General features: G+C 44.0%; 1 protein-coding gene and 1 long non-coding RNA gene across 5 annotated transcripts in view; one reads left to right on the plus strand and one right to left on the minus strand.

Moving 5' to 3' along the window:
- SPTBN2 (spectrin beta, non-erythrocytic 2) overlaps window positions 1-13,903 on the minus strand; it is a 206,739-nt gene that overhangs the window by 175,738 nt on the left and 17,098 nt on the right. For 2 of the 4 annotated variants that reach the window (XM_066582520.1, XM_066582518.1), the window contains exon 1: window positions 1,188-1,633. The exons of the other annotated variants lie outside the window; for them this stretch is intronic. In XM_066582520.1, coding sequence (XP_066438617.1) covers window positions 1,188-1,314 — 127 coding nt within the window. In that variant the 5' untranslated portion in view covers window positions 1,315-1,633. Of the gene's footprint in view, window positions 1-1,187; window positions 1,634-13,903 lie in introns of those variants that run through there. 4 annotated transcript variants of the gene reach the window in all.
- LOC136581874 (uncharacterized) lies at window positions 1,316-5,765 on the plus strand. The gene is made up of 3 exons (XR_010787094.1): window positions 1,316-1,446; window positions 3,430-3,497; window positions 5,476-5,765. It is a non-coding gene; the product is annotated as an uncharacterized lncRNA (long non-coding RNA).

Below are 13,903 nucleotides of genomic sequence, written 5' to 3' on the forward strand. Positions count from 1 at the left end.
TGATACCTTTTAATGGTTAACAAAAATACATGATGTTATAGTGAGCTTTTGGACTTACTCCGAGTTATGCTTTGATGAAGGACTCGGAGTAAGCTGTAAGCTTGCTGTAACATCATGTATTTTTGTTAGCCATTAAAAGGTATCATATCTACAAGACTACTTGGTTTCTCTTGCTGGGAACAATCACATTTTGTGTTTCTTCGTTACGCATGTTGCTTGAAGATGATAGAAAAAGAGTGACAATAATTGGGCCTCTCTGTGTTTTTTTCTGTGTGCATGCAGAAATAGTGAATACAAATGCAACACAGATGTAAAAACGCACCCCTCCACCCACCAATAAAAACATATATACGGGACGAAAACTGCCTGCGCCTGTGTGAATCAGGCCATAAGCGGGTTGTGGGCATTCATGACATTTTAAGGTCTAATTCACAAAGGCCATATTCCCGAGCAAGTTCCCTCCAACTGTGATATGGAAGGAACACGTAACGGGGGCGATAAAAAAAAAAAAAAACATCCCTCTGCAAGGTTTCTGCACACAGCGATTTTTCACTTGGCCCAATGGTCAGCATAGGAAAAAAAATAAAATGTCTGCACGTCCTATGCTTGACTCATGTAATGAGCGTGCTGCACCAGAATCTTGCTCACAACTCGCTCTGCAGGTACAACCTGAAGGAATTCACCCAAGCTCGGAAAATCTGAGAAATTAGTTTTACCTTGGAAAGTGCCAAATATTTGTAACTTCACATGAACTACAACTATGGCGCCCAGAGGCCACGCTGGAGGGCCAGTGGTTTTCCTTCACACCCAGGTCCAGAACGCAAAAGACCATAGAAACTTTCTTCACCGTCATCCATACACCCTGCTGCGCTGGCGTTACGATCTCAGCACCAAGTAGCAACAAAACTTTGATTTCCTTTTGTTACTTTGGAACAAAGTCACTTTGGCCACTAGCCATCGTAACACTGGCCAATTATACTGGTAAATACATTACTGTGCCCACTACTTCTCCAGTTGTGGATCATCATGGTCAGGATCCCCCAAAACTGGAGCAGCAGCTCTGTGTATGGGTCACCTTACTATAGCACTACTAACAGCACAACAGCAGGGGAACTGCAACTTGCATCTATCAGCAGGGGGCGCTGTTCCGGAAGCCCCGTCACTGCATATACGTAGCGTCCTCTCACCTTGGAGCTGTTTGAACCTTCCCTCCAGCACATTTGCGTACTGCACAGAGTTGACGAAGGCTGCGGGGGAGAGAAGCGGAGAGGGGGGCCGGGGCACCTCCATGTATCCGGACTCCAGCTGGTACATTGTCCCTGGTTGGCACTGCACAGAACTTTCCAGCAAGTCACAGGAGAGCAGCCTCCATGGGGAGAGGCGGGAAGCGCGGGGTCCTCAGGTGTGCATCCACCAACAGAAGAGTCCTGTCGCGATATAATCCAGGTAGAACTGCAGACAAGTTCCGGGACTACTGCGGCTCTCTGGCTGCACCTTCCCAGCGCGGAAGCCTAAAAAGCTCAGATTTCAGAAATTCCTGAGATTCCAGCCTCCCGGGGAGACGGACCTCCACGCTGCAGCTCCCCCTGTACCTTGCTCTTACCAGCAGTCTCGGGCAGGTTAGAGTGAGGCTGCTGCCGGGGTGGAGAGCGGCTACAAGGGGCAGGTTGGGTGGAACCACTTGGAAAGGTGTGACGGGGGAGGGGACGAGGTGGAACAGTCCCCATAGTGCGCCCGGAAAAGAGAGCACTGCCGTGTAGTAGGGCAGTACTGACTGGTCACAGGCAAAGCACCACCTGGCAGATCTGGGAGGGGGTGCTATGGGCACACAATTATCATACTTGTGCCATGTTCACAGAAACTTAAATGAAATTGGCATAATGCTTCATGCCGAGCACGGCCCTGTGTGTAGAACTCTGGCCGCTTTCACATCTCTGGCGGGAAGGGGGGTCCGTTTTCCTGCTCCGTTATGAGAACAGGAAAGGGCCGTCTTCTGACGGAACCGAACTGCACCGAATGGGCCTCGCTCACTATAATGGGGAGCGTTTGGTTTCTGCTCAGCTGCCCAACTTTTACTGCATGCAGGACTATTTCTTCCAGTATCTTGTGCCGTATCGGCGACGGAACCTCCAGCGCAGAAGTGATCCCGGTCTATACGCCTTTTCAGGAGGCTAGTGTTTATCGCTGACTTCTGACCGCCACAGGTGTATTATGCGTCAGGGGGAGCACCTGCTGGCACGCAGTTCACGTTTCCAGAGAAGGTGGGGCCCATTTGTCAAGACGAAAGGTCCCTTTACATGTGACGATTATCACCAGAATGATAGCTAAAAACAGCGAAGCAGCAGCCGGATGTACATGGGATGACTGCCGCCCTAATTCGCTGTTACCAACTATTAATCAAGTGATAATCGCCCCATGTAAAGGTACTGTAAGGCTCTAGTTACACAGGCGAGGGTGATGTAGGTAACAGAGAATCCTATTCTTTACCTGTGATTTTTACATATGACTGTCAAGCGTGTGCAGTGCTTTTTGCACAAAAAACGTTCAATATGCATCAGATTTACTTGCGGTTTTCAAACAAGAAAAAAAAATCGCAAGTTGTTCCAATACTTTAAATGGGGACAAAAATGCATTGCACTCACATGCGAGTGGGATGCAACCTTTATTTCCCATTTTGCCTAAGGCCTCGTTCACACGAGTGGGATTGCATATACATATGCGCGAGCAAAACCACACATCCACACACGTGTCAAAACGTGCGTGAACAAGGCTCCGTACCCATTGCTTTCAGTGGGGGCCCCATTGAAATTAATGGGAGAGCTTCGCGATCATCTGCCACAGCTGTGGCAGGGGATTCTTTACTCCCCGCAGGGAGTCCCCTTGTCATTGAACACTGACAGTGCCGTCACAGTGTTCAGTGGTAAGGGACCTCCCCGCAAGGAATATTTTTGCACAGCACGGACATTTCCGGTGTATGCATGTCTTATCTTTTGCAGGTGCGCACGTTTGCATGTCTGTAAAACATGGACATGTAAACACACCATAGGAAACCGTTTGTAATATATGTGCAGTTTCTGCACGCGCGTATGTACGTGCAAATATACACGTGTGAATAAGGCCTTTGGCAATAATGGTTGATTTTTTTTTTTTTTTTTTTGCTGCAAAATCACCCAAAAATGGGATTTTTTGATCTTTCACTATCTGTGCCAGTGAACAATCACTCATATAAAATAAAGTGTTCTATTCTCGTACAAGGTCTGTATGTTTCACAGTGCACAAAACCTGTGTGCGAAAATCGCCTGTGTAAATGCTGCCTCACATTAGGGCCCACTCACATGGGCATATTTGCTGCCTATATTACATTTATCATTGTTTCATATTGTTGTGCATTGCATGCAACACACATGACTGTCCTTGTTGCATGTTCAGAAATGCTTGGAGGTCGGCGGTGACTACTTTAAACATCGATGATGACTCTGAACTCACCAAGAACCAAGGTAGGTTCCAGTATTAACTCTTGTGACACATCATTGTCCTGAACACAAATAGCACAACATTTCTCTCTGCAAACAGCCTTGGCCTGTGTCTGTCCATGTTAAACAGCCCACATTGATTATATCATGGTGCAGCAGCTTAACCCCTTAGTGATAATATGTAATACGCATTGAATGGAACCCATTGACTTCAATGGGTTCATTCACATAAGCATATTTTGCTTGTGCATTTAGTTTGCTCAAAAAATACGCATGAAAATGGCACACATTAAACTTATTGCCCATTGATGTCAACGGGAGCATGCTTGCATGATTTTTTGCACTTGCAAATAATATAGTAAAATACACACATGTATGCAGAAACGCAACACCCATTGCGCAAACGGCCGATATACGGTCTCTGAATAAGCCCTAAGCCTGCAAGGCAGACAAAAAGCAATGTACACACTGTTACGACCTTCAAGCCTTGACCCAATTGGGAGCTAGGTGTGTGACACGGGTGTTCCTACATCCAAGCCCTGTCCAACCCCTAACTTCCGGTGGCATCAAGATACAATAATACCGTAATAGTGACCCCCCCCCCTATATTGGCCCCAGTAGTAATGGCGACCCCCCCCCCCTATATTGGCCCCAGTAGTAATGGCGACCCCCCCCCCTATATTGGCCCCAGTAGTAATGGCGACCCCCCCCCTATATTGGCCCCAGTAGTAATAGCGACCCCCCCCCCCTATATTGGCCCCAGTAGTAATAGCGACCCCCCCCCCCTATATTGGCCCCAGTAGTAATAGCGACCCCCTATATTGGCCCCAGTAGTAATAGCGACCCCTTATATTGGCCCCAGTAGTAATAGCGACCCCTTATATTGGCCCCAGTAGTAATAGCGACCCCTTATATTGGCCCCAGTAGTAATAGCGACCCCTTATATTGGCCCCAGTAGTAATAGCGACCCCTTATATTGGCCCCAGTAGTAATAGCGACCCCCTATATTGGCCACAGTAGTAATAGCGACCCCCTATATTGGCCACAGTAGTAATAGCGACCCCCTATATTGGCCACAGTAGTAATAGCGTCCCCCTATATTGGCCACAGTAGTAATAGCGACCCCCAACATTGGCCCCAGTAGTAATAGCGACCCCCAACATTGGCCCCAGTAGTAATAGCGACCCCCAACATTGGCCCCAGTAGTAATAGCGACCCCCAACATTGGCCCCAGTAGTAATAGCGACCCCCAACATTGGCCCCAGTAGTAATAGCGACCCCCAACATTGGCCCCAGTAGTAATAGCGACCCCCAACATTGGCCCCAGTAGTAATAGCGACGCCCAACATTGGCCCCAGTAGTAATAGCGACGCCCAACATTGGCCCCAGTAGTAATAGCGACGCCCAACATTGGCCCCAGTAGTAATAGCGACGCCCAACATTGGCCCCAGTAGTAATAGCGACGCCCAACATTGGCCCCAGTAGTAATAGCGACGCCCCCTATATTGGCCCCAGTAGTAATAGCGACGCCCCCTATATTGGCCTCAGTAGTAATAGCGACGCCCCCTATATTGGCCCCAGTAGTAATAGCGACGCCCCCTATATTGGCCCCAGTAGTAATAGCGACGCCCCCTATATTGGCCCCAGTAGTAATAGTGACCCCCACAGTAGCCTCAGTAGCAATGGTGATCACTAGCGGTTTTTCTTTGCAAAACGCAGGTGGGAGCTACCCTGATTGTGGCTGGCACCTGGACTTGTCAGTTCAATTACTGACGTGTCCAGGTGCTTGCTGCAATCAGTGTTTCTCTGCCTGCATTTTGCAAGGGGAAAACACTGCTGTGTAATTGCAGCCTGAAAGCACTAAATGTCTAAAATGAAATGCCTTTGCATCTGTTGTTTAATTTTTTTAGTGATTTTTGATTAATTCCTTCTTCGGTGGTAAAGTACTGTGGTAGGTTAATGCTGTATAGATAAGAATTATTATTCTAACATTTTTTTGCAGTGAAAGTGTGATCTGTATGGCCCAAGCATGGTGTGAACAGTCTCATCCCACCCCCCTGTGCAGTCAGATCCCCAAACAGTGTCTTTCCAGCTCTCATCCCAGATCCAAAAGCAAACAGACCTTTTGTCCTACAAATGTTGAGCAATTTACCATGTCTCAAACAATCCTGCACAAACACAGGGTGAGGGGCAGTGATGGATGTCCTTGGCTATTGGCTACTTTACTACAAAACCTCCTAGATTTCACTGTTGCTGTAACTGAGTTTTTCTAATGTAATAGAATTGAGAGTAAAGGGCATTAACAGACTTCTGCTAATCATTACTATTCTTTCTGTTTTACATGGGTGATTATTATATTTCTGCTTCTATGCATTTTTGCTATAGTATGTGCCCATAAAACTCTGTGAAGGCATTACTCCTGTACATGTCTTAGCATTTGTTCTACTTCTATGTCCACATACAGTAGCAAATATTTGGGGCAAATTCACATTCTACCGGAATTTTCTACACGAAAACTGACCCGAGATGTGAATTTTTAAATGTCAATTCCTGTTAGGGATTTGTTGCAGATTTTCTCCACTGACTTACATGGGAACTTAAAATCTGTAGTAAAATCCTCAAGTCATGTACAATTGCGGATTTTTCTGTGGACTTCAAAACTCTTAATTTCCCCAGTCGTCTCCACGACAGCACCACCTGAGGTTAACCCCTGATAGGACAGGAAAAAACATAGAGAGGTTTAAAAGCCCCCCCCCCCCCTTTCTTACCCTCTCCAGTGGCTTTTTTCTGTCCTGTCATTAGGCAGGTAATCCAGAGAGGTGCTGGGAGCTCTGATCCCATCATGAAGAGGATTGGAGGAAGGCTGTAAGGGCTACACTCTATTTGGAAGGGCCCAGGAAGCAAAGATCAATTTAAGACTAAATTTTTGGGGTATGGAAAAGAAATGGACATTTTCCCCATCCATAAAAATATCCAGAAGATCATAAAAAAAGAGTGGGACAAACCAGTAGGAGGGTCCTGTTTCCCTAGAGGGATTAAAAAGAGTATTCCTTCTCCGAGGAGGACTGTGCAGGCTGGGAGTCAGTACCTAGGGTGGATATTCCCATGGCTAAGGTGGCAAAACAACAACCTTACCATTTAAGGATTCCACTCAGCTTAGCGATATTATGGATTGAAAGGCGGAGGGCTTGCTTTTAAAAAGACATGGGAAGCAGCTTCATGCCTATTAAGACCAGGGGTGGCAGCCACCTGCGTGGCATGAACCTCGAACGCCTGGTTAGAACAGCTAGAGAAACATATCCAAAAGAGAACCCCAAGGAAAAAAATCCTAGACTCCTTGCCAGTTTTAAAAATGGCAACATGTTCTCTATCCAACGCGGCGGCAGAGACTGTTAAACTTTCGGCCTGCATTGTGGCACTTTCCAATACTACCAGAAGAGTTCTTTGGCTAAAATCCTGGTCTGGAGATATCCCGTCTAAGAACAAGCTCTTCTCATTACAATTTCATAGGTAGTTCTTGTTCGGTCCTGATTTAGACAATATTCTGGAAAAAGCCTCAGATTAAAAAAAAGGGGGGTCCAGAAGAATAAACAAAAAAAAAACTTTTTCATCAATCAGGCCCTTAGCAAGAAGCATATAGGAGCAAAAGGAAGGTGAAGTTATCCCAAAGGAGGCAGGGGAAGGTTTTTTTTTTATCTTTAACCCCAACCAAGGACTACCCTATAGGCAGAAAGAGTGACGCCACCGGGGTAGGGGCAAAGTTGCAGTGCTTCGCACAACAGTGAAACCTTCTTAGAGGGGACCCCTGGATAGCAAAAATAGACGAAGGATACCAAATAGAATTTTTTTCTTCCCCCACCTCAAAGATATTTCTAATTACATCAGAGCCCAGGTCTCAGGAGAATCTACATGCACAGGGCGTCGTTACTGAAGCTGGGTGCTGTAGTCCCTGTACCCCCATTAGAGACTCAAGGATACTGTTCCAGACTGTTCCTGGTCAGGAAACTTCCAGGGAAATACAGAATTATTATAAATTTTAAAACCGCTAAACAATTTAAGTCTACAGAAAGTTCAAAATGGAAGGTGTGAAGTCGGCGGTGAAATTTTATAAAAAAAAGGGGGCTTTATGGCCACAATAGATCCCAAAAACCACACTTTTTCATGTGCCAATACATCAAGATGTCTCAAAATACCTGAGGTTTGCTTTGAGGAGGAACGGTTAGATGAGACACTTTCAGTTCAGGTGTCTCGTCTTCAGGATTTCATCGGCTCCTTGTATATTTACCAAAGTTATGGAAGTGCAAATGTCTGTTTTGAGGAAAAGATCCCTCCTCCTGATCGCATACCTTGACAATATTTTGGTGGTAGCTCAGACAAAAGATCTTCTAAGAAACGATATCAGTCACAATCCAATTACTTCAACAGCTAGGCTGCATCATAAATTGGGAAAAATCTGATCTGTATCCCAGTCAAGAAAAAAATTCCTGGAGGTAATCCTAAACTCCATAAAGCGAAATTCCTTTTTTGCCGGTAGACAGTGCCCAGGACCGCCAGGTCACTGTAATATCCTTTTCACATGTGAAGACTTGCCCAATAAGGAAAGCAATGTTTCTTTGGGCAAACGCATAGCATTTATTCAATCAGTAGCATGGGCTCATTTCAACATCAGAGTCCTGTTGGGGGGGCTCAGATACAGGATTACTATTTTCATGGAACATGGTTTGTGAGAGTAAGGAGTCGGTCTTCAAATTTCGAGAGTTATATGCGATTTAGAGGGCTCTCCAAAACTCGGAAGGCCTGACCAAAGAACAACACTTAAGAATTCTTATTGGATTATGCCACAGCAGTGGCATATGTCAAGCACCAAGGGGGGCACAAAGTGTGCTTCTCTGCAAAGTATTACACAAAAGAAAAGAATTCTCTGCCCAATACCACATAAAATACATATCAGCCACCCACCTGAAAGGCTGCCAGAATACAAAAGCAGACTTCCTCAGACGCCACAAAATATATCAAGTGCAGTGGCCCTTTACCAGTCGGTGTGTCAAGAACTGATACAGGAATGGGGTGTTCCAAAAACAGATTTATTTGCCACCAGAAAAAACGAGGGTAAAAAATTATTTTCCCTCAGTCCCGGGGATCATCCATTGATGATCTCAGGATTGGGGTTGAGGACTGGTATATGCGTTTCCCCCTCTCCCACTCATTGCAAGAGTCCTACAGAAATTTCTGAAGAAGTAGTGCACACTGATTATCATAGTACCATTCTGGCCCAACAGGAGTTGATTCTCCATTCTGAGGATGACTAGCATCCAGCAACCAGTTATGTTTCCAGACATCTCAGACCTGCTCTCTCAAGGTTCTCTGACACATTTCGGCCTAAAAAATCGGCGCCTCTCTGCATGGATTCTGAAATATCCATTTTGCTAGTCAAGTAGTCTCCATCATGTTGTTTAGCCAGAGGGACAGCACTAATAAGATCCATCCTAAAGTGTGGAGAAGGTTTCATTCCTGGCACTAGGAGAGACAGTCATTATCCCCAGATATCCCACTGATCTTGGACTTCTTGCAGGAGGGGTTCGATCGGGGTCTAGCTCCAACTACCCTTAGGGTGCAGCTATCAGCCCTCAGTACTTTCCTTGATACCAGGGTATCTCAGAATAGATGGGTCATTAGGTTCTTAGAGGCAGTAGAAGAACTAAGACCTAGAACATCTAGCATTTTTCTCACCGGGAACCTAAATTGGGTATTGAGAGCCTTCTCTGTGCAACCCTTTGAGCCTTTACAATCAGTGACGGTAAAAACCCTAACTTTAAAAACTGTTTTTCTGGTAGCAATTTCCACGGGTAAAAGAGTGAGTGAGCTTCAGGCCTTGTCAGTTCAGAAATTGTATATTAGAGTTTTTAGATACTAAAATTTATTTAAACTAGATCCCTCCTATCTGCCAAAGGTGATATCACCTTTTCACAGGTCCCACAAACTGAATAATTCGCTGTCGTTAGTCAAATGAACACCACTTTTCTGTCCGTTTGACAAGGATTTACTTTGTTCTTTTTAATGAGAAGGCGCATAACATGTAGATCAATCAGTATTTGACGCTGCAGGAAGAGAGTAGTGATATTGTGCCACTCATCTCTATATAATGGTCAAATTCTGACATCCACATGTGACACTTATAATAATACATTAACAGACAAAATACCTTTGCTACTCAGTGTTTCTTATTTAGTTCCTTATTATAGCTAATGCCTGATGCATGGGGACATGAACTTGAATTTCTCCTTGAGATTTGTCCTTGGGGTTGCTTTGATTATAAGGAGTATGCAAATAGCAATAACCTGAAACATCCAACTTTGTCTTGAATAGCTCTGGATATGTGGAGCATAGGTCAGAATAATGACTTTGTAATATTTTGCATACCAGTCATAGCTTCAGCAAGATTTTCAGGCTTTGCTTTATACTTTGAATGGTTTAGGAGAGCCAATGGTGTCTGAAGATGGACATTATTACACAACCCAATATGTAAACATAACTTGTATCACTAATTATCATAGGCACTTGTCACTTGTCACTGACTCTAAGCGCACTTCCAGGCACAGATGGACTTTTCTAGCCATGGATGACGTACATATAGAAGTTTGTATGTCAATCAAATCTAAAGATAATCTGCCTGTACTATGAACCACTGTCCAAGAAAGCGCATGTCAGTCTCCTCTATTCCCTCCGTGTACACAGGCAGATTTTCTGCTCCATGGGGATGATTATTTGTCTCCATACAGCTGTCCTTGATCGGCTGCACATCTCCTTGTTTACACAGGAGGATTTGCAGCCAACCAGTGAGCATTTTTATGCTCACCAAAATGACATGATCAGCCGATGAATGTGTTTGCTTGTTTGTCAGCTAATTGTTCAGCTTTTTACACAGTACCATTTAGTAGGAACATTCGGCCGTGACTTCGGAGTGCTGCTTGGATCAGTTTTAGGCCAGCTTCACACTGCCGCGGGCGATATTAGGCCGTATTTCATGGCTCGATATCGCCCTCGCAATCCATTTGAAACCCCTGGATGCGAGGCATATCCACGTTGAAACAGCCTCGCATCCCTGCGGGCCTAAAGGCTATTCCTGCCATGGCTGTCATCGACCCCATTTAAAACAATGGGCGATATCGCCGAAAGATGGGCATGCTGTGATTTTTTTTTTTTTTTTTTTTTTTTTTTTCCTGCATAGCAACACAACACATCGCGAATGTGAATGAACCCATTCAAAAGAATAGGTTTTATATCTGTGTGAGATTTGTGTCTTGCAAAGCACAACTCTTGCATGATTTTCTCGCCATTGTGAAGCTGGCCTTCGTGCGAGTCCACGATAGAGAGGAAAAATTGAACAATCTAAGTGACTACAAACAATGAGGGAACACATAGCTAACTTAAATGAATTCAAGTCTCAAGGTCCAGATGAATTGCATCCTAGGATACTAAAGAAAGCAGCAGAGGTAATTGCTGAACCATTTACCATAACCTTTGAAAATTCCGGGAAAACAGGAGAAGTCCCAGAAGATTGGGAAAAGAGCAAATGTTGTCCCTATCTTCAAAAAGGGGGAGAAAGTGGATCCTGGAAACTACAGGCCTGTAAGCCTGACTTTGAAAATCTTTGAACAAATTATTAAACAGCATATAGGCAAGTAGTTGGATAAAAATGGAGTAATTAACCAGAGCCAGCATGGGTTTGTAACAAACAAGTCTGACCAGACAAATCTAATTTCCTTCTATGACAGAATCACCGACTGGGTTGATCAGGGAAATGCGGTGGATATAGTATATCTTGACTCTAGTAAAGCATTTGATAAAGTATCTCATACCATATTTAATGAAAAAAAATGACCAAATATGGGATCGACAAGGCAACTGTTAGGTAGATTCACAACTGACGGATCGTACTCAAAGAGTGGCCATAAATGGCTGCACAGCCAAGTGGAAGAATATATTAAGTGGGGTACGACAAGGCTCTTATCCTAGGCCCAGTGTTGTTCAACATTTTTATAAATGATCTGGAGGAGGAAATTGATGGGAAACTGATAAAATTTGCCGACAACACAAAGCTAGGAGGGATAGCTAACACTAGGGAAGAAAGTATTCAAAATGATCTAGAAAAGTGGGCGGCGATTAACAGAATGGTATTTAACAAGGAGAAATGCAAGGTCCTAGATCTAGGCAAAAAAAATTTAAAAAAGCACATAGATTGGGCGGAATTGGGCAATGCAGTGGCACATGTGAAAGCCTTCGGTATACTAATAGATCATAGACTGAACATGAGTCAACAATGTAATGCAGCAGCCAAAAAGACACACAGTTCTGGGATGTATTAAGAGAAGCATAGAGTCTAGATCATGTGAGGTAATTATCCCCCTCTACTCTTCCTTAGTCAGACCTCATCTGGAATACTGTGTCCAGTTCTGGGCACCCCACTTTAAAAAAAGACATAGACAAACTGGAGCAAGTTCAGAGAAAAGTTTCCAAGATGGTGAGCGATCTACAAATCATGTCGTATGAGGAACGGTTAAAGGTTCTGGTAATGTTTAGCTTGCAAAAAATAAAGCTGAGAGGATACTTTAAATAGCTGTCTACAAACATCTAAAGGGCTGTCACAGTGCAGAAGGAACACCCTTATCTCATTTGCACAAGGAAAGACTAGAAGCAATTGGATGAAACTGAAATAGAGGAGACACAAATTGGATATTAGAAAAAACCTTGACAGTGAGGGTGATCAATGGGTGGAACAGGTTACCACAGGTGGTGGTGAGTTCTCCTTCAATGGAAGTGTTCAAACAAAGGCTGGACAAATATCTACCTGGGATGATTTAGTAAATCCTGCACTGAGTAGGGGGTTGGACCAGATGACCCTTGAGGTCCCTTCCAACCCTACCATTCTATGAGCGGCCTGAGTCTGTATGTTTCTTGACAAACTAAAAAAAAAATCAAACAATTCAATTAAGTATTTTCTTAATATATGTAGATTTTATCTATGCTTATTTGACTCCTAGATTTAAAAATGTAGGAAATAGGTTTTTAGTGGTAAAATAAAAATATATAATACATTAAAAAAAAACTTGCTGTGTGCTTGATAGTTTCATCAGAATGTTTCACAATACAATGGCTACTAGGTAATCCCTGTCTCTCTGCTACCTGGCTCTCCATAGCAGCACGTGACTTATAACCTCTTTAAAGGGATGGGATCTATGTTAGTAGGCTATGTTCAGTCTATGGCTAATCACCTATGATTATTTTACCTTGTTCAGAACTCCCGTACGCTGCCTGAACAATTTCATTATTGCCGCAGAGTGTTTCCTGTCTTATCGTGTTGCATGAACCCTTTCAGCCCTGACCCCAGATTTGTATAATAAAGCTTCTGTTTATCGATTTTGGTACTTCGCTGCAAATTACTATCTGCAAGCCATTTGTGGCTACTTTGGAGATTTTTGGCCGCGACATAGGCAGGCCCTATATAAAGTCCATAGCCCCCGATGGGTAAAATTGGAAAATCCCGCTTTCTGGTTCAGCTCGAAGTCAAATGTCATAATGTCACAGTGGTTATCACCCTGTAAGAATGCCTTCACATTGGCGAGAAAATCTTGCAAGATTTGTGCGTTGCAAGGCGCACCCATTTCGCACAAATATGAAGCCCATTTTTTTGAATTTGTTCATTTACGTTAGTTTTCTTGCATTGCACCGCGATGCTATGCGGGAAACACATTACAGCATGCCCTATCTTTCTGCGATATCGCCTTCACACTGGCGAGAGCAATATTGGGCTGTGAATCATGGCATGACATCGCACTTGCCACCATGTGATAGCCCAGTGCTTGTGAGGCATTTTCTTTTGAAAACAGCCTTGCATCACTGCAGGGATGAATGGAATCCCTGCTGCGGCTTTCATTGAAAACAATGGGTGATATCGCAGAAAGATGGGACATGCTGCAATGTGTTTCCTGCATTGTGGTGCCATGCAGGAAACATCGCTAATGTGAATTAACCCATTCAAAAAGAAAAGGGGTTCATATTTGTGCGTCTCACAACGCACAAATCTCGCACGATTTCCTTAAGTGTGAAGGCACCCTCAGTGATCGCTACCGGCTGCCTGCCTACATTCACGTTAAACAGGCAGTTCACCAAAGAACGATTGCCCATTTACGCAAGACGATCGTTTTAGATTTTTTTTAAAATTTTTTTATGCCTGCATAAACCAAAAGATAAGTGAATAAATTGTCAGTCATCGTTCAGTCGCTGGCAGTGTTTACACAGAATGATTATATTTATTCATTTGCACTCGATCCAGCGATAAACTGAATGATAATCATTTGTGTAAAAAGGCCCAGTTCAACTAATGATTTACATATGTAACTTCATGTAGTCCTCGCTCAGCAAGGATTAAT

Source organism: Eleutherodactylus coqui, chromosome 11, assembly GCF_035609145.1.
Source record: "Eleutherodactylus coqui strain aEleCoq1 chromosome 11, aEleCoq1.hap1, whole genome shotgun sequence".
Taxonomy (NCBI): Eukaryota; Metazoa; Chordata; class Amphibia; order Anura; family Eleutherodactylidae; genus Eleutherodactylus; species Eleutherodactylus coqui.